The 19,042-nt window shown below is 37.4% G+C and overlaps 1 protein-coding gene across 1 annotated transcript in view; it reads right to left on the reverse strand.

Annotated features, from left to right (window-relative positions):
- Nucleotides 1-19,042, reverse strand: part of KCNH5 (potassium voltage-gated channel subfamily H member 5) — a 347,265-nt gene that overhangs the window by 69,413 nt on the left and 258,810 nt on the right. The window contains exon 10 of the mRNA XM_054448009.2: nucleotides 13,157-13,353. Within this exon, the coding sequence (XP_054303984.1) occupies nucleotides 13,157-13,353 (197 nt within the window). The remainder of the gene's footprint in view (nucleotides 1-13,156; nucleotides 13,354-19,042) is intronic.

Raw genomic sequence — 19,042 nt, forward strand, 5'->3', positions numbered from 1 at the left:
GAATGAGATCCTGTCATTTGCAAAACCATGGCTGGAATTGGAGATCATTATGTTAAGTGAAGCAAACCAGGCACAGAAAGACAAACTTCACATATTCTCACTTATTTGTGGGGTCTAAAAAAATCAAAATAATTGAACTCGTGATTATAGGGAGTAGAAGGATGGTGAACAGAAACTGGGATGGGTGGTGGGGCCTGGGTCAGGGCACTTGGGGATGGTTAATGGGTACAAAAAAGTAGAAAGAAATAAGACCTAGTATTTGATAGCACAAGGTGACTATAGTCAATAATAACTTAATTATCCACTTTAAAATAACTAAAAGAGTGTAACTGGATTGTTTGCAACACAAACGATAAATACTTGAGGGGATGGATACCCCATTCTCCATGATATGACAATTTCACATTGCATGCCTATATCAAAACATCTCACATACCCCACAAATACATACATCTACTATGTACCCACAAAAAATTAAAAACATAAAAATATTTTTTTAAATGAGCAAAGGACATGAACAGACACTTTTCAAAAGAAGACATACATGCAGCCAACAAGCATATGGAAAAATTCTCAACATCAATAGTCATTAGAGAAATGCAAATCAAAACTACAATGAGATACCATCTCACACCAGTTGGAACGGCTATTCTTAAAAAGTCAAAAAACAACAGATTCTGCTGAGGATGCAGAGAAAAGGGAGCGCATAGATGTTGTTGGTGGGAATGTAAATTAGTTCACCTACTGTGGAAAGCAGTTTGGAGATTTGTCAAAAAACTTAGAACTACCATTTGACCCAGCAATCCCATTACTAACTATATATCCAAAGGAATAGAAATCATTCTACCATAAAGACACATACATGCATATTTTCACTGCAACACTACTCACAATAGCAAAGACATGCAATCAACCTAAATGCTTATCAATGGTAGACTAGATAAGGAAAATGTGGTATATATACACACTGGAATACTACACAGCCATAAAAAGATCAAAATCATGTTCTTTGCAGTAATGCAGATACAGCTGGAGGCTATTGCCCTAAGTGAATTAATGCAGAAACAGAAAATCAAATACTATATGTTTTCACTTATAAGTAGGAACTAAACATTGAGTACACGCGGACAATAAGAAGGGAGCAATAGACACCAGAACCTCCTGGAGGGCGGAGGATGAGGACTGTAAAACTAGCTGTCATTTACTATGCTTATTACCTGGGTGACAAAATAACCTGTATACCAAAGCCCCATTGCATGCAATTTTCCCGTGTAGCAAACCTGTACATGTACCCCCGAACCTAAAATAAAAGTCAATAAGATAAACAAAATGTGATATGTATATACAAAATGGAATACCATTCAGCCATTACAAAGAATAATATAATGTCTTTTGCTGCAACATAGATGGAACTGGAGGCCATTATCTTAAGTGAAACAACGCAGAAACAGAAAGTCAAATACCACAAGTTCTCGCTTATAACTCGTAGCTATGTTACGTGTGTACATGAACCTAGAGTGTGGCATGACAGACATTAGAGACTTGGGAGGGTGCCAGGGTGAGAGGAGGGTGAGGGATGAGAAATTACTTGATGATGACAATGTATATTACTCAGGTCATGGTTACACTAAAAACACAGACTTTACTACTAAGCCATATACTCATGTAACAAAACTGCACTCGAACCCCTTAAATTTATACAAATTATAAAAAAATTAAAAACAAAGAAAAAGTAAAACAAGACCTAAGTAGTTAGGATAAGAAAATTTGCATGTATCCTAAGTTTAAATCAATGCCAAAAGGCATTAGAGAAGAAAATAATCCACACATTTAAGTCTTAACATTAATATAAACCCTTGTTTTCTAATTCAAAAGGAGTATTTTCCTTTAAAAGAAAATGATGTGATAGAGCACATCATTTATTAATCATATCAAATATAAATTGCTGAGAATTCATAAGTAGTAGACATTTTAGAAACAAGCAGTCTAGCGTCCAGCTAAGATGCCTCTAGAGATGCATTATGGTGAGGCAGGACTCAGACTTAAAATAAAAACAAATGTCTCAAATAGATTGTTGAATAGACATTTGCAAGAAAAATAATTTGTAAAATGTCTATCTTTTTACATTATGTTGGTTAAATACTTTTCTATTAAAGGCTTATTTATTTTCTTGTTTACTATTAAAATATGTATTTTCTTGCAATAAAAATAAACTCTGGTTTTAAAAAGAAGAGCTGGCAAACAACAGACAGTATTATCTATGGTTCAAAATGTTGGTAAATTACTGAATCCAGCCCCAACTTTGAAACTTGTGAAACTGTCCTTGAATAACTGCTTTGGAGGCATATTCAAGAGCAAGATATCTGTGAACCTCTGTCCTGGTGACTAAATGTGGAAAAGTTTTTATTCCGTCTGGAAGCAGACCAACAGAAAGCCCTAAATAGAAGCAGCTTAAGGGCTTAAAAGACTCCATAATTAGGTCTCTGCTTCATCTAAATGCATGTGACAAACTTCAGGAATTGTTGAAGGTCTGCCTCTTTCTAGCCCCATCAGTGGAATCGGAGCCAGCTTGGAGTTGAAAAACTGAGGCTGCAGGCTCAGAACAATTATCACCTGTATGGCCATGAGCGAAGCACCTTACCTCCCTTAACTCACTTGTCTTACAGTGTTGATTTCAAGCTCAAATGCCATCATGCCTGTGGCGTGTAAACTGTGAAGTGACAAGCAGCATCATTTTGGAAGTGAAATTTCTACAAACCATAATATGTAAGCAGAGATATTGCCAGCAGGGCCAGAAGGTTGGAGTGAATTTGCAGTCCTGATGATCAATTGAGGTAATGAGAGTTATATCTACGCTCGCTCAGATTCAAATGTGGCATGCAGGGTTTTCAGAGCAATCATTTTCTCTTCAAAGTCCTTCAGAATGGGAATAAGGCACTACTCAGACAATCACAACAGCCCCTGGCATCGGGTGATCTCAATTCACTCCACAGTGATATCAAAATTGCTGTACTACTCTGAATGCACTGGACAAGCTGCTGCAGGACTGTGCAGAATTTGCAGGCACAAATGGTTAGAAACAGCAGCTGGGAGTTAACTCTAATCATGATTTAACACCAATTAATAATGGTAATTTTCATAATCCTATTACATAGGGCTTATTGCCAAATTATCAAAGATGTTGTGTGTTTTTAGATAACAGTGATCATTCTGGTCAGTGATGATAAAAACTGCTGGGCAGCGTGACAGATTCACGTTTCATTCATTCATTTAATTATACAGCAGACTCTATTCTGGCCATTGACAATAAAGTATTACAGAAAATACCTACTGTATGGAGCTCATTGTTCAGTTGAAAAATAGAAATGTAAATAAGAAACCAAAGTACCATAATCAGTGTTATGAGAGAAGTAAACATAGATACTATGTACTATTTGAGAGTTTTGTGGAAACTATATTATCTTTTGTTGCAAGTGTGGACAATGTTTTAGTAATGTCTTTTCCACAGGATCAAGAATTGATGGATTCGTGGAACAAACAGGCTCTACTATTCTGTTTAGCTAATATACTATTGTGGGGAGGGTGGATAAAGAAAAGAAAAAAAAGTAGTTGGAACACCCATTGTCACTCCTAGACCATTTCTTCGAAGATGCTCGTATTGCTACTGAAATAGATGCAATCTGCGACACATGTACACCAAACAAATACTTTATGCCTGTTTGATATCCAGTTCCATTATGTTTTTCATTTACAAAAGATCATTGCTACTGAGAAGCTTCATTGCTCACAGAAAAAAATGACATTCTGTGCTGCTGGATTCACCATAATAAGGACGTTTTCTGGAAAGAAAAGCATTATTGAGTTCTGAGCCTGTGCTAATGCCAGAGTGAACCCAAACCACTATTTCTTACCATTGGAACATCAAAATACAGGATCACTACTACGCTTCTCCATAACATTGCCAGCTGGCTTCAGCTGATCTCTACTCAAGAACAGTGCCATCTGTAGAAAAGGACAGTGGCTTTTTAGGGTGAAAGGGAATCTACATGTACCTCTATGTTCTGTTTTTCCATTTTACAATTTGGATTGATCATGCCTGGGGACATTTTTCTAAGTTTAAATAGCAATCCTTCTTACATCACTGTAGGACAGCAAGAACACTTTGCTGGTATTGATAATTATACATTGCCCAGAAGTTATAAAAATCAACACTGAATGTTGCTGCTGCTGCTGCTGCTGCTGCTGCTGCGTATCCATCCCCAGTAATGTTACACTCCAGCTGTAAGTTTTGATTTTAACATATTTTCAAAGTCATTTCTTCATATTTAACTTAAAATATAAAACTTGGTTGTTACACACTGAATGTTTATGTCTCCCACCCACAAATTCATATGGGGAAGCCTTAACCTCTAGAGTATGGCTGTATTTGGAGACAAGGCTTCTGAGAAAGTAATCAAGGTTACGTGAGGTCATAATGATGACACTCTGATCCAGTAGGACTTGTGTCTTTATAACAAGAGACTCGAGAGCTTTCTCACTCTCTACACACACAGGCACTGCAGGGATGCCATGTGAGCACACAGTGAGAAGGTGGCCAGTGGCAACCCAAGGAGGGAAACATCCCCAGACACCATCCCTACTGCACCTTGATTTTGGATTGGACTTCTAACCTCCAGAACTGTGAGAAAATAAATTTATGTTGTCAAAACTACTCAGTCTATGGTATTTTGTGATAGTAAGCCAAGCAGACTAATACAAGGGTTAAAGAAATATTGGCAAGGGGTCTCAGATTAACCTGTGCATTGAACTAAGTGGTATAGAGATGTTTAATAAAAATGAGTCTAGGCCAGGCGTGGTGGCTCACACCTGTAATCCCAGCATTTTGGGAGGCTGAGGCAGGCAGATCACAAGTTCAGGAGATCAAGACTATCCTGGCTAACGTGGTGAAACCCCATCTCTATTAAAAAACAAAAAATTAGCCGGGCATGGTGGCAGGAGCCTGTAGTCCCAGCTACTCAGGAGGCTGAGGCAGGAGAATGGCATGAACCCGGGAGGTAGAGCTTGCAGTGAGCCGAGATCACGCCACTGCACTCCAGCCTGGGTGACAGAGTGAGACTCTGCCTCAAAAACAAACAAACAAAAAGACTCTAAACTAGAAACTATGGAGCTAAAGGAAGATGAGCCTCTGAAGCCACAATGGAAGCACTTCTTTGAGACCACAACTAAAGGATGTCAGTTTGACATCATTTTTTCAACATCCAGTGGGCTCCACTCCATGACAATAGTAAAGGTATTAGAACTCCACAGCCATTTGTTTAGAAGCTTTAACTACACCAGTGACAAAATAAGCAGAGTCATGGAGTGAAAAGACACTTCTCTGGCCATGATCACTCAATCTGGAACCACGAGAGGGTTTATACCCACTGATATAACATAGACATGGTATTTAAAAGGGAAACCTACTTGATTATATAATTTTAGCCTGTATTAACATGGTTCAATCTTAGCTATTTTTTTCTTTTTCAAAATTCAGTTTACATTCTTTTTTTGCATTTTTGGAATTGGCTGCATAGTAATCTTCTGTTAGTTTTCAGCCCTAACAAAAACAAAACAAACAAACAAAAAAAACCCCACGTTCTCTACCTGCTACTAAACAAGTCTCAGATTTTTCCAGTTCTATATGAAAATATTCAATTTTGTATTTTCTTTTTCTCCTTCCCTTCCTTTTTTTTGATTAACTAATATTTTTAGTATACATAATTTAGTACACATTTGGTGGTAAGCTTGTCAATATTTTTTGTAACTTCTAATATAAAAGTATTAACATCTTTTTAAAAATAACTTAAAATACAAAAGTGAAAAAGTAGCAGGTGGGCCCTGTGGCTCATGCCTGCAATCCCAATACTTCAAGAAGCTGAGGCGGGCAGATCACCTGAGGTCGAGTTTGAGACCAGCCTGGCCAACACGGTGAAACCCTGTCTCTACTAAAAATACAAAAATTAGCCAGGCATGGTGTCGTGCACCTGTAATCCCAGCTACTCAGGAAGCTGAGGCAGGAGAATTGCTTGAACCTGGGAGGTGGAGGTTGCAGTGAGCCAAGATTGTGCCACTGCACTCCAGCCTGGGACACAGAGCGAGACTTTGTCTCAAAAAAAGAAAAAAGTAGCAGTTTTTTTTAATGTGAGAATTTTTATCTTTCTATGTATTTATACTAACCAGTACAGCAGTATTGACATGTTAACAGAGAGTATATCAGAATGCAGTATTATCAACAAGACAATATTACTATATTCAGTAACACTTCTTAAACAATACTCATATGAAAGTTAAATGCTTTCACTAAAATGAGATATTTTACAATGCAGGTGACAGATATGCTGTGGCCACACTAGATGTATTGGTTCATGCCCAGATTCAGAGTCCTGTCCACTGACTCTGAACACTGCTTATCGCTTGTTTTGTTTTGGCTTCACTATTAGTTTTGTCCCGAACCACTGTATGAAAAACTAAAATCAATCTATGAATCGCATGCAAATTCATGCCACATATTATCCTTCCCTATGAAAAATGAACACAATCAAGTATTGGATTTTACCGACAATCTTCTTCGAAATGCTTTTATTCTAGGTTAAATAGTAGAAATACTGCCAGCATGAGATTCCAAGGACTAGATTCCAGTCTCAGCTCTACCGCCAACTAGCTAAGTTAACTTAGGCAATCACTTAATTTCTTGGGTCTGAATTTTTCTCATCTCTAAAGAAAATAAAATGAAATTGATGATATACAAGACGCTTCCTTGTTCTAGATTATTCCTTTATTTGAAATGAAATCCTAACTCCTGTGTGCTTGTCACCTCCTGGAATCCTTCCCTGTTTCTTCCCCTTGGACAAACTGAATTCATCTCCTTTATGCCGTCTGTGTACTGAGAATAACCCTCTCGTAGCACTTATCTGACTCACGATCTCTCACTAGACTGGAGCCTTCTGGAAAGCAGGCACCTGGTCTTTTATGTCCACAACCCCATGTTATGTGTTAGGGGCTGGATGGATGCATGGCTATATGGTGAGCCAGCCAATACTTTCTGTGCCACACTTCAACAAAGTGTCTCATGAGAAGACGTATAGAAACAGCAAATAAAATTCCTCTCTCATCCTATTTAAATAGTCAATCTGGAGAAAAATATGTTCTTGCTATCTTGAAAGTGAAGAAAATATTCAGAAATAATTTAAAATCTCAGGCATGCTTATTGTAGCCAGCAGTATTCATGTAACATATATTTTAAGTTTCAAGGAAATGAAATTTGCTTGACTGCCTTATGGACAAATATAACACTTATTTTTAAATGGTTCATTCTCTTTTACTCATAAAACATACTGTCTGTAGGTTTCAGTATCTTTTATGGAAAAAAAGGTTACAACGAAATTACCAATATATCTGCTGATTTGAGGACCTTTGAGGATACAGATTTCCTGTCAACCTTTATATATGGAGCATTGGTGGTCCTCAAGTCCATGCCAAGGTCGGACAATCCACTAGGCAGATTCACAGAATTCTGCATATCATCATATTCATGGCTATGACTATTGCAGCATAAGATACAAAGAAAATTTAGCAAAGGGAAAAGGGGCATGGGCAAAGTCTGGGGGAAGCCAGGCACAAGCAAGAGTATGACAACACACAAGAAATGCTGTCAACCAGGGAAGTTCATTAAGGACTTGTGCTTCTGGTTTTGTACTGGAGATGGTCACAAAGGCATCTTTTGCCTGACATATGCCAAAATTCCACACTTTGGGAAGGAAAGTCAATATTCAGCATTAATCCACCTTGTTAGAACAGATAATTAAGGCACAGAGAGCTACTCATCAGTTAGTAGTGAGAGTCCCCCTGAAATCAAGTTCACAAGAGCCAGCTTTATAAGCAAGTCTTTCAAAGGACAATAGTCATACCTGCCTACCGGGTTCACAAATGGCAAAAATCATCGTGCAACAAATAGGCAAAATGGGAGGAAGTGTAATATTAACTTTAAAAGTCTAATAAGAAGCCTTTAAAATGTAGGTGTCACCTGTGTTACCTTTTTATGTGTGTGTCAAAGAAGGTGTGTTGCTTACCTTCTTTGATGTATACCTAAGAGCTGGTCATCAATTTAATGAATACCATTTTGTCATTCCAGGAAATAGCATCTTGAATTGGTTAAATAAATACATACATAAAGTAAGCAAATGAGTCAACTTTCCTCTGCTTCTCTCTCATCCCTTTTCTGAATATGTTTAAACCTATTGGAAACTATGTAATTGTGTTCTTATTATTGAAAAAAAAAACCCAACCGGTCCTTTTGCTCAATTCAGTTTAGCTTCTGACTCTCACACATCGGATCTTAATCTCCAGTAGTCTGGCGGAGCCTGTGGACCTCTCCTTAAAAGAATTGCTCTAAATGCACAAAATAAAATATGCAGGATTGCAAAGGAAACACATATTGAAATCCTATCAAAATATTTTCAAATAATTTACAGTATAGTAATCTATGTGCTTCTGTCTAGCAGCAAGTCTAATAACTATCATAATTGTTAAACAGTAATGAGCATAAATGTCATTTCAAGATATCTTCAGCACATACGATATATGAAAATATCCATTAATATAATTGCTTTTGGTACTTCTAATAACACTGTAGTTGTCTAGCAACCTTTCCAATTAAAGGAAAAGCTAATGTCAGTTAGAAAAGAGATAAAATAAATTTTTTTTTCATCAAAATGTCCAGGCCCCAGGTAAAAATCTCAGGTTTCTAGCACCATGAGACCAGGAGTTCATTAACTGATTCCATTTAGATCATGAGCTGTTGGACCAATAGCAAGCAAACTTATTTTGTTTGACCACAGAATTTTAAAAACAAATCAAATTAATTACCAAACAAATGTGTTTTCCCATAAAAATGTACTTCTGGCCTCTTGGAGAAAAAAAAATATGAGGACTAAGCCCAGCATCCCTACAAGGTAATGTCCTACCAGACTGAGTAACAGCTGTCTCGTTCACATGTGAAATGAACTCTCCATTTCCACAGTAACTATAAGTCCTGCCTTACTCTTTCACGCTGTCTGCCTGCTTTGTGTAGCTACTTCTTATTAATATTTATGGCATTTTCCATCTCACAACCCTCTGAATAGGCAGCAAGTAGAAGAGATTTGCTTTCTAATAAAGGTGGGGCGATTCTATTCATATGCCCACTGTTGTCCTCATTTAACTTCTTCCAGTCCTCTTTTTTCAACAATTAACACACTTAAGGCCCCTGGGCAGTCACCTGATTGTAAATAAAGTAATTGAAATACAATCTCCCTCATTTCTTTATGTATTATCTACAGCTTTGCTATTGACTAAGTTTTACCCCCTCAAAATCCATCTGTTGAAGCTCTTATCCCCAATGTGATGGTATTTGGAGATGGAACCTTTGGAGGTAATTAGGTTTAGAAGAGGTAATAAAGTTGGGGCCAGCACGGTGGCTCACACCTGTAATCCCAGCACTTTGGGAGGCTGAGGCGGGCAGATCACGAGGTCAGGAGTTCGAGACCAGCCTGACCAACATGGTGAAACCCTGTCTTTACTGAAAACACAAAAATTAGCTGGGGGTGGTGGCACGTGCCTGTAATTCCAGCTACTCAGGAGGCTAAGGCAGGAGAACCGCTTGAACCTGGGAGGCAGAGGTGGCAATGAGTCGAGATCTCACCACTGCACTCCAGCCTGGGTGACAGAGCGAGGTTCCATCTCAAAAAAAAAAAAAGTTGGGGCCCTCATGGGTGACTTTGTGCCCTTTTAAGACACCAATGAGCTTGCTTCCTCCCCTCCTCCCATCTCTCTGCCTCCCCTTCTTCTCTCTCTTATGTGGGAACGCAGTGAGAAGCTGGATATTTGCAAGCCAGGAAGAGAACCCTCACCAGGGAACCAAACTGGCCAGTAATTTGATCATACACTTCCCAGCCTCCAGAACTGTGAGAAATAAATTCCTGCTGCTTAAGACACCCAATCTAACACATTTTGTTATGGCGGCCCAAGCTGACTAAGACAGCTGCTTTCATACTACAGTGGAAAAGTTGAGTAGTTGAGATTGGCCCACAAATCCAAAATTATTTACTATCTGGTCCTTGACAGAAAAATTTGCCAGCCCATGCCATAGTTGTTTGATGGAATTACTAGTTATAGCTCTAGAATTTTTACATAGAGGGGCTTAAGGATGGGTAGGAGGAGCTATATTTGCACAGTAAGCATCTTATTTTTCCTTAAAGGAGATGAAGGCAAGCAGCTAAAGAAGGCTCACTTTCCTCCTTATTGCAGCCATGGAAAGCCACACACTATTCAAACCTCTCCACGGAGCCACTGGATACACATGTGTGGCCAGAACTGTACCATACCATGGCTGACAACTTGGATTCAAAATCTGCTCCCTTACTTAGTAGGAACACATCCTTAATCAATGGCTATGATAGCTATGAGATATCAATAGCATACTAAAGACATAGTTTTGGTTATAGAATTCACAATGAATGTTCATTGCAATAATTTTTACCATAATAGTAATAAGAACAAAATGTTTTCATTAATAGATCAATTGGAATAAAGTGAATAAGTAAATGAGAAACTATAAATTGTTGACAGTGTTTCCGTGGAATATTGTGGAAAAGAAAATGTCAGTGGCTTTGACAAGCTAAAACAACATGATAGTCTAAAAAATACAGGTTTTAGAATCATAGAGATGAATTCAAATGCAGGCCCTGACTCCTAAGTTATTAGGGAACTAGCTCTTCCAGTCTTAGAACCTTAGTGTCTTCATGGGTGAAATGGAGATTATACTGTTCTGTTTGTGGGTCATTGACATTTAATAAGATATTATATGTAAACTATGTTGAAGTGCCTGGCTATATACAATATGTTCTCAGATGGTAGCTAGTATTACTACTCATTAGATAATATTTTCTCACCACTTATCTTTTTCATGAGAATATTGTTTCTCTGAAAATAAAGTGACACTGAATGACACCCTTTTCCCACTATTTGTCAAGTTACTGAGACAATGCATCAAGAGCAGAGAGGCTAGAATTATAAAAACTGACACCAGTTATAACAGGAAACAGGTTGTGAGGGATGAAAGCCGCTTGATGTTACTCAGCAAACTGGCACCCGTGGAGACAGGCACAGCGTTTCTGGGTCCCATTAGAAAAACCAACAACAGTTTTCTGTCTCTAGCTTCCCTTCTTATCAGAAGTAGCCACACCGGTGTGCACTCAGCTGTCACAACCAATGAATGCATGTGTGTGCATGTGTGTGTGTGTGTAAGAGAAAAAAGAGGTGACAGATTTTCTACTGGTGATCTGTTTTAATTGTCCCTCCTTGGCACCTTGCATTGCAAATGTATCAGTTGGTTATTTGATATTAATCCCTCTGGGCCTGAGTATTCTCAGGTGATTTGAAGGAAAAATAACTGCCCATTTTCTTTCACAGGAATATTATAAACATCAAGTCCTGAGGAATGTACAGATGTTGGATAGGAGTTTTCAGTAATCTTGCAGTATGGGGGAAGATTTTAAAATGCACATTTTAGATTGAAGGGAACTTAAAAATACAGTTTTCCCTCGGTATATGAGGGGGACTGGTTCCAGGATCCCCTTACATACCCAAATCCTCACATACTGAAGTCCTGCTGTCTGCTCTATGGAACCCACATACAGGAAAAGTCAGCTCTTGGTATACACACGTTTCAAATAATACAAATACTGTATTTTTCATCCACATTTGGTCAAAAAAAATTGGCGTGTAAGTGGACCCTCGTGTTATTCAAGGGCCAACCATACTACAAGAGTCAACTACCCAACAGGTTGCCTTGTAGAAGGGAAATTTGTCATTGCAGAAGGCAGAGCATAGACCAAAGGAGACATTCCTGCTTAATACTGAAAGGGACTCTGAGCTCCCTAACATATAAGTGAGAAACTTCCACATTTAGTTAATATTTAGCATCCCTCTTCCACATTCATCACTGCCTTCACTTTCAACTATTTGTGTTTGACATAATATTCACATTTAACTATAGGTCGATTGAGCATAGGTACCGTGTACTTAAGTCTGTGTGTTCTCTACAGCTATTCATTCTGTCTCACAGGTTCTGGATGCTCCATCTATTTGGTAACAAAAGTATGAACTGAAAATGACGTTCAAGTGTAGATCAAATAAATGTGATACAGCCAGTACAAACACTACTCCTGCTAGTCTCATCCTTTCTTGGAACCCTAAGCAGGAATTACATTGATTTAATTATGTTCATTTCTATGTTGCTGCAGTATAGGCATTAATTTATCTCTTTGCTTGATTTCTTCCCTCCCTGTTAACTACGGAGAAGGTTTCCTTTAAGCAGGTTATGGAAAGGAATGACTGTTATTTCAAAATGCTTCACCACAGACAGGCGATCATTTTAGATAAAATCACTTAAGTGCAGTTATCCAAACATGTATTTCATTCTTGGCAATAAAAAAGCCCTACCCAATGCCCTGTGACCTAGAAACCAGAACTAGGAGATTTCTTCATGCAAATTAAATTTGTGTCACACTCATCAGTTACAAAATGGCAATGAAGGTTAAATGTGTAGCAGCAATGTAAAATAAAGGATTCTTATCCATATTTGTAGGATATGTCGATGTGGCTAATTAATTTTTGAGATAGTGTTCTTTGAAAGAGTAAACTTTGTGAATTGATTATGAAATGAGAAGTGCCTAAAGAGAGCTGAGAATGTAAAACAGGCACCCAGCTTGATTAACTTTACCAGCTTTAAAAAAATCCGTAAAATAAGGTAAAAGACACTGGAATTGATTTTATGGCAGTATTATAAACTCCAAGAACTAATTACATCATAGTAGAGTTCACAGCTTGTTTCTCTTCAAGTCTGTTTTTCATTTTGTATCTTAAATGGTAAAGATTCAAATCTTTACTCATAGAAATAGGGTTTTTTTCCCTTAAAAAGTAAACAAAATGTAAATAAAGAGAAGGAAAATTATGCTACTTTACATTGACGGGAATTTAGTGCTGCAAAACAAAATATCTTCTCTACTCTTCAGCTAATAGAGCTGAATTAATTAATACTCTCGACACTAATAAGAAAAAGCAGACCCAGAGAACATACCCGTTTCCTCAGATTGCAAGTAAGAGTGAGATTCCTTGAGAAGGAGTTTGCAAAAGCTGTATAAAAGTCCAGGACTTTGAGCAAGGCTTCCCGCTTGATGATGTGTAGGTCACAGTACGTCAGTGCCCGGACATTCGCACACGCATGGGCAAGGGTGGTTTCCTTCCAGAAGATGTCTCCAAATACATCACCCTTCCCTAGAAAACAGTATAAGATACATATTCAAGTATCTAACACTGTTCTTATTGTAATCACTCTTGTTATTCAGTTTCATATACAGTACTGACCTTCTAGCATAATTTAGAGCTGAGGGTATAACCGCATTTATAAACACATAACAATATACAATGCTTTCATATAATATGTAAAGTAGCATCACCCTGAATTCAGTTATTGATGAAAATCTGGAGTGGCATGAATAAATGGATCCAACAGAGAAGCCAAACACCTCATTTTAACAAATAATTTCATTATCTTCTGCCACCTTAACTTTTCCTATTTTGACTAGAAGGAGCAAAGGTGACTTCTTAGTTTCATCCTTGCCTCTGGTCCTTCTGGTAAAGATAATAAAATGCAATATAGAAGGATCTGCTGTAACAGCCTTTATAAATCTAGGGCTGATCCAACATATATTAAATACACATTATTCAGTAACTATGTATTGTGCCCCAAGCCAATTAAAACTTGCCACAACTTAGTTCCCCAAGAATGCCCTTCCCTCTCTACCTAGCCAACCTTATACAGGTTCTCAGAGTCCAGCCCAAGAGCTCCCCATCCACAATTACAAAGCTGAAGGACCCAGGTTGAGTAAAACATGGAGACTCCACTGTATTATCCCATGAACAGTTCTATAAAAAGTGCTATACTATCATCAAATGTAGACGTCTTTTAAAAATTCTAGAAATCGCACAAAAATCACCTATTCACTTCAGAGCACTACCCACTGGTAGCCTGAACTCAACCATTTATCATTTGAAATCAAGTACTTAGTTGCCCAAATAAAAAGAACGAGAAAGAGTCTAAGGTTAAAGGTCCCAAAAGGCCGTTCTGCCGAGGCAGTTCCATAAAAGTCCCTGGTTTCTGAAGTGTAGTCAACTGCATTCTTTGTTCAACTTCCGCGTGAAAGGAAAAGTTTTAAAGTGAAAAAGACAGGGAGAATATATCCAGGAGGGAAACATCTTCCTAGAGGCACTCTGTTAATGATTTATTCTTTCTGCACTCAAACCACAGAGGTGAGCAACTATCTGCTGTCATCATGCAGATTAAAATCAGAACAAACAGGAAAAAAAAAAAAAAGAAAACCTTTATCGGGGAATCTGCCCCGATATTCACGTAGGTTCTTTTCTATTTTTCCCAAGCGTCGGCCGGCTTGAGAAATAAAGGGACAGAGTACAAAAGAGAGAAATTTTAAAACTGGGCGTCCAGGGGAGACATCACATGTCGGTAGGTTCCGTGATGCCCCACAAGCTGCAAAAACCAGCAAGTTTTTATTAGGGAGTTTCAAAAGGGGAGGGAGTGTGCGAATAGGTGTGGGTCACAGACATCAAGTACTTTACAAGGTAATAGAATATCACAAGGCAAGTGGAGGCAGGGTGAGATCACAGGACCACAGGACCGAGGTGAAATTAAAATTGCTAATGAAGTTTCAGGCACCACTGTCATTGATAACATCTTATCAGGAGACAGGGTTTTGAGATCAACCGGTCTGACCAAAATTTATTAGGCAGGACTTTCCTCTTCCTAATAAGCCTGGGAACGCTATGGGAGACTGGAGTCTATCTCACCTCTGCAGTCTCCACTGTAAGAGACGACCACGCCCAGGGGGCCAGTTTAGTGACCTACCCCCAGGTGCGCATTCTCTTTCTCAGGGATGTTCCATGCTGAGAAAAAGAATTCAGCGATATTTCTCCCATTTGCTTTTGAAAGAAGAGAAGTATGGCTCTGTTCCGCCCAGCTCACCTGCGGTCAGAGTTTAAGGTTATCTCTCTTATTCCCTGAACAATTGCTGTTATCCTGTTCTTTTTTCAAAGTGCCCACATTTCCTATTACTCAAACACACATGCTGTACAATTTGTGCAGTTAATGCAATTATTACAGGGTCCTGAGGCAATATACATCCTCCTCAGCTGACAGGATTAAGAGATTAAAGTAAAGACAGGCGTAGGAAATCACAAGGGTATTGACTGGGGAAGTGATAAGTGTACATGAAATCTTTACAATTTATGTTTAGAGACTGCAGTAAAGACAGGCATAAGAAATTATAAAAGTATTAATTTGGGGAACTAATAAATGTCCATGAAATCTTCACAATCCACATTCTTCTGCCATGGCTTCAGCCAATCCCTCCATTTGGGATCCCTGACTTCCCACAGCAGACCTTGTATCACCTTTAGGCCAGCCAGACAACCAGAGAGAAAAGAAAATGTGTAACCACAGAAATGAGAGAGCGACAAAGACAGTGACAAGACAGAAACAGAGAGGTTGAGTGAGTGAGATTACACATTCTTTGCTCACTTACGTAGTTGGGAAGCTCTGAGAGAAACATGGGGCTTGATTTCAAGCTTAAGAGGTACTTCAGGGTACAAAGAGAAAACATGCACATGACTGAAGAGGTGATTAAAACCACCACATGATCATGTGATCAGCATAAACCAACTATCATGAATATTTAATTAATCTTAAGCAATTCATTTGTTTCTGGACCCTCCAAAAATTCCTTTTAGTTCATGACACTGATGAGCAAATTAACCATCTAATAGCCATTTATTTGGCCAAGGAAGGGAGATCAGAGACTTGGTAGCCAAAGAAAGTCTCTAGGGTTATACGGCATCATAATAACCAAAGGCAGGTCAAGGTGGGCGGATCATGAGGTCAGAAGATCGAGACCATCCTGGCTAACACGGTGAAACCCTGTCTCTACTAAAAATACAAAAAATTAGCCTGGCATGGTGGCGGGTGCCTGTAGTCCTAGCTACTCAGGAGGCTGAGGCAGGAGAATGGCGTGAACACAGGAGGCAGAGCTTGCAGTGAGCCAAGATTGTGCCACTGCACTCCAGCCTGGGCGACAGAGTGAGACTCTGTCTCAAAAAATAAAATAAAATAAGATAAAATAAAATAAAATAAAATAAAATAAAAAAAACAAAGGAACACTTTAGCTATAGAAACTCTACCTCCTTTTATACAGATGAATTTCAGAAATCTGTACACAGTATTCTCTTCGAACTAGTAATCCCAATTATAGGCATTTATTCTAATTGCATAACAAGAAGTGCCAAATTTATTTATAAAAATGCTCACTGAAGTGAAATTTATAATCGCCAAAAATTAGAAATAAATGTCAATAAATAATGAAATATTATGCAGCCACAAGGTATCATAAATTTTACAAAGTGACATGGAGGTTATATAAGGTTATATAAAATAGTAAAAGCAGGATATCAAACTATACATACAGCATAATCTCATTTTATGTACCCCATCTCCCCACCCCCAAACATACACACATACATGCACACAAAGCACAGAAGTAAATGCATCAAAATGGTAGGTCCTCTCTGCATTATGGAACAATGTATGGTTTTTATTTTGTCTTATAATTTGTGTAATACTTTGTAAACAGAAGAGATCAACAACTGTTATATTACCACAGTTCTTGATGGTACCAAAAAAAGCCAGGTTTTAAAGGGATGCTTTGATCTACCTCTTATTTCTTTTCCTTTTTATTCTCTTTCCATAATGGATTTTTCCTTCGAGATAGAAAAAAGGTTACATTTCTCTATGATTCATTTCTGTATCATTTTCTCAAATTGTCAATTATAACCCTTTACCCATTTATGAGTGCTCATTACTTTTCAGCTATTTGGTTTTCATATATAGTACACTTAAGAATAATCAATGCTTTTGACTCAGTATTTTCACTTCTGAGAATCAAAAGATTAGAACTACTGCATGTAATATTCACTATAGTGTTATTAATGATAATCCTAGATTTTTTTAAAATCCTATATGTCCAATAGCTATGGCAATTGTAAAAATATGTATAAAATATCAATGTCCAAAGAATTAAACAGCTTTTGAGATAACATGCAAAAAATTCCTAACTTATGTTAAGAAATAAATATATAAAGAATAATATGAATATGGTTACAACTATAACAAAATACATAAAAATGAAACTGAGGTGCCAAGACTAAAAGAATTGTCAATTAAGAAATCTACTTTATCTTCTTTTCTTAAGAAAATTCTCTTGATAGAACCAAAGTATAATGTATTTTATAATTATATGTTATTATATATAATTTATTAGTCTGTTCTCACACTGCTAATAAAGAATGAAGACATACCCAAGACTGTGTAATTTATAAAGAAAAGAGGTTTGACTCACAGTTCTACATGGCTGGGGAGGCCTCACAATCATGGCCGACGGCACATGAGGAGCAAAGTCACGTCTTATATGGTGGCAGGCAAGAGCGCTTGTACAGGGGAACTCCCATTTATAAAGCCATCAGATCTCAGGAGATTTATACATTACCATGAGAACAGTATGGGGGAAACCACCCCCATTATTCAATTATTTCCACCTGGCTCTGCCCTTGACATGTAGGGATTATTACAATTCAAGGTGAGATTTGGGTGGAGAGACAGCCAAACCACATCATTATACTATGTTATATAAATTTGTCAATGGATATAAATTGAGCTAAAAGTCTAAAGGAATACAAGACTAAAAGAAAATGCATTTAAATAATAATAGCAACTAGATTTAAGTGGTGTGTTTATGGGTCTTTTTCTTCCTACTATATGTTTTCCAAATTTTTCTACATTAAAAAACAGCAAACCATTTTCACCGATGTCTTTCATTATACTTCCTAATAAAACTGAATTCATAAAATATATACATAGACTTGTAGATTGTAAATAAATATTCATTGATTATTAAGTGCATTGTCAACAGGTAAAAGGTACTCAAAATATAAAGGTAATTTCTTCTTACCAATATGGGCCATTTTTAATTACAGAAGCATTCAAATATCTGTTATATATTTTATTTAACTTAACTGATGAAATTAAAAATTCTTACACTATTTCTACCTAAAATTTTTAAATCTAAATTATTACATTAAATCACTATGTTTTTGGTATCATGGGGAAATAAAAAGTCTATGATATAGTAAGAATAGCAATAAACTAGAATATGAACTCATGATAAACTTTATTTCCTGCTCCTCTCCCAAAAAAGTTTAGAAAAGCATAGCAAAATTAACAAAAGTAGATAATTCTGCCCCCAACATCAGAATTCACTTTGTGTAATAAGCAATACTAATTGTTTCATTACATAGAATTTTCATTGGGATATGCAATATGTAAACTGGATATTAAGCTAATCAACCATTTCAAAGTGTGTTTACTTTGTTGGCTTTCTATGTCACCTATGAGGCAATCAATTCACAACAAACTTTTACCGTGTTTCTGGGACTATGGTCATCTTTTAAAAAAATTAATTAATTTACCAGCCAAATTAAAGTTGGTTAATGTCTTTCTTCAAGCATATTACGCACATTTACAGTAAGTCATCCCAGAAATCATAGGCTGTGAAAATGTGGTGTTAGGCATGAAATATCTAACGTGCATGCATCTAATATGCATGGAATAGCTAATGAAGAAACACTTTTCTTTATTGTACAAAAGATTTTGCACACTTTCAGGGCTGGGAATTCCGGTTCATCTACTTGACTACAGAACATTTGATGCTGGTTTTTAGGTCAGCTCCCGCTGGGTACAAGTAGTCTCTGCTATAAACATTTTAGAGCTAGAGATAACTAACCTCCCCTCAAAAGTACTAAAATTAGTAGAAAGCTTGGGCTAAACATGAAAGTTGTTGTTTGG

This window comes from Pongo pygmaeus, chromosome 15 (genome assembly GCF_028885625.2).
Source record: "Pongo pygmaeus isolate AG05252 chromosome 15, NHGRI_mPonPyg2-v2.0_pri, whole genome shotgun sequence".
NCBI classification, from domain to species: domain Eukaryota; kingdom Metazoa; phylum Chordata; class Mammalia; order Primates; family Hominidae; genus Pongo; species Pongo pygmaeus.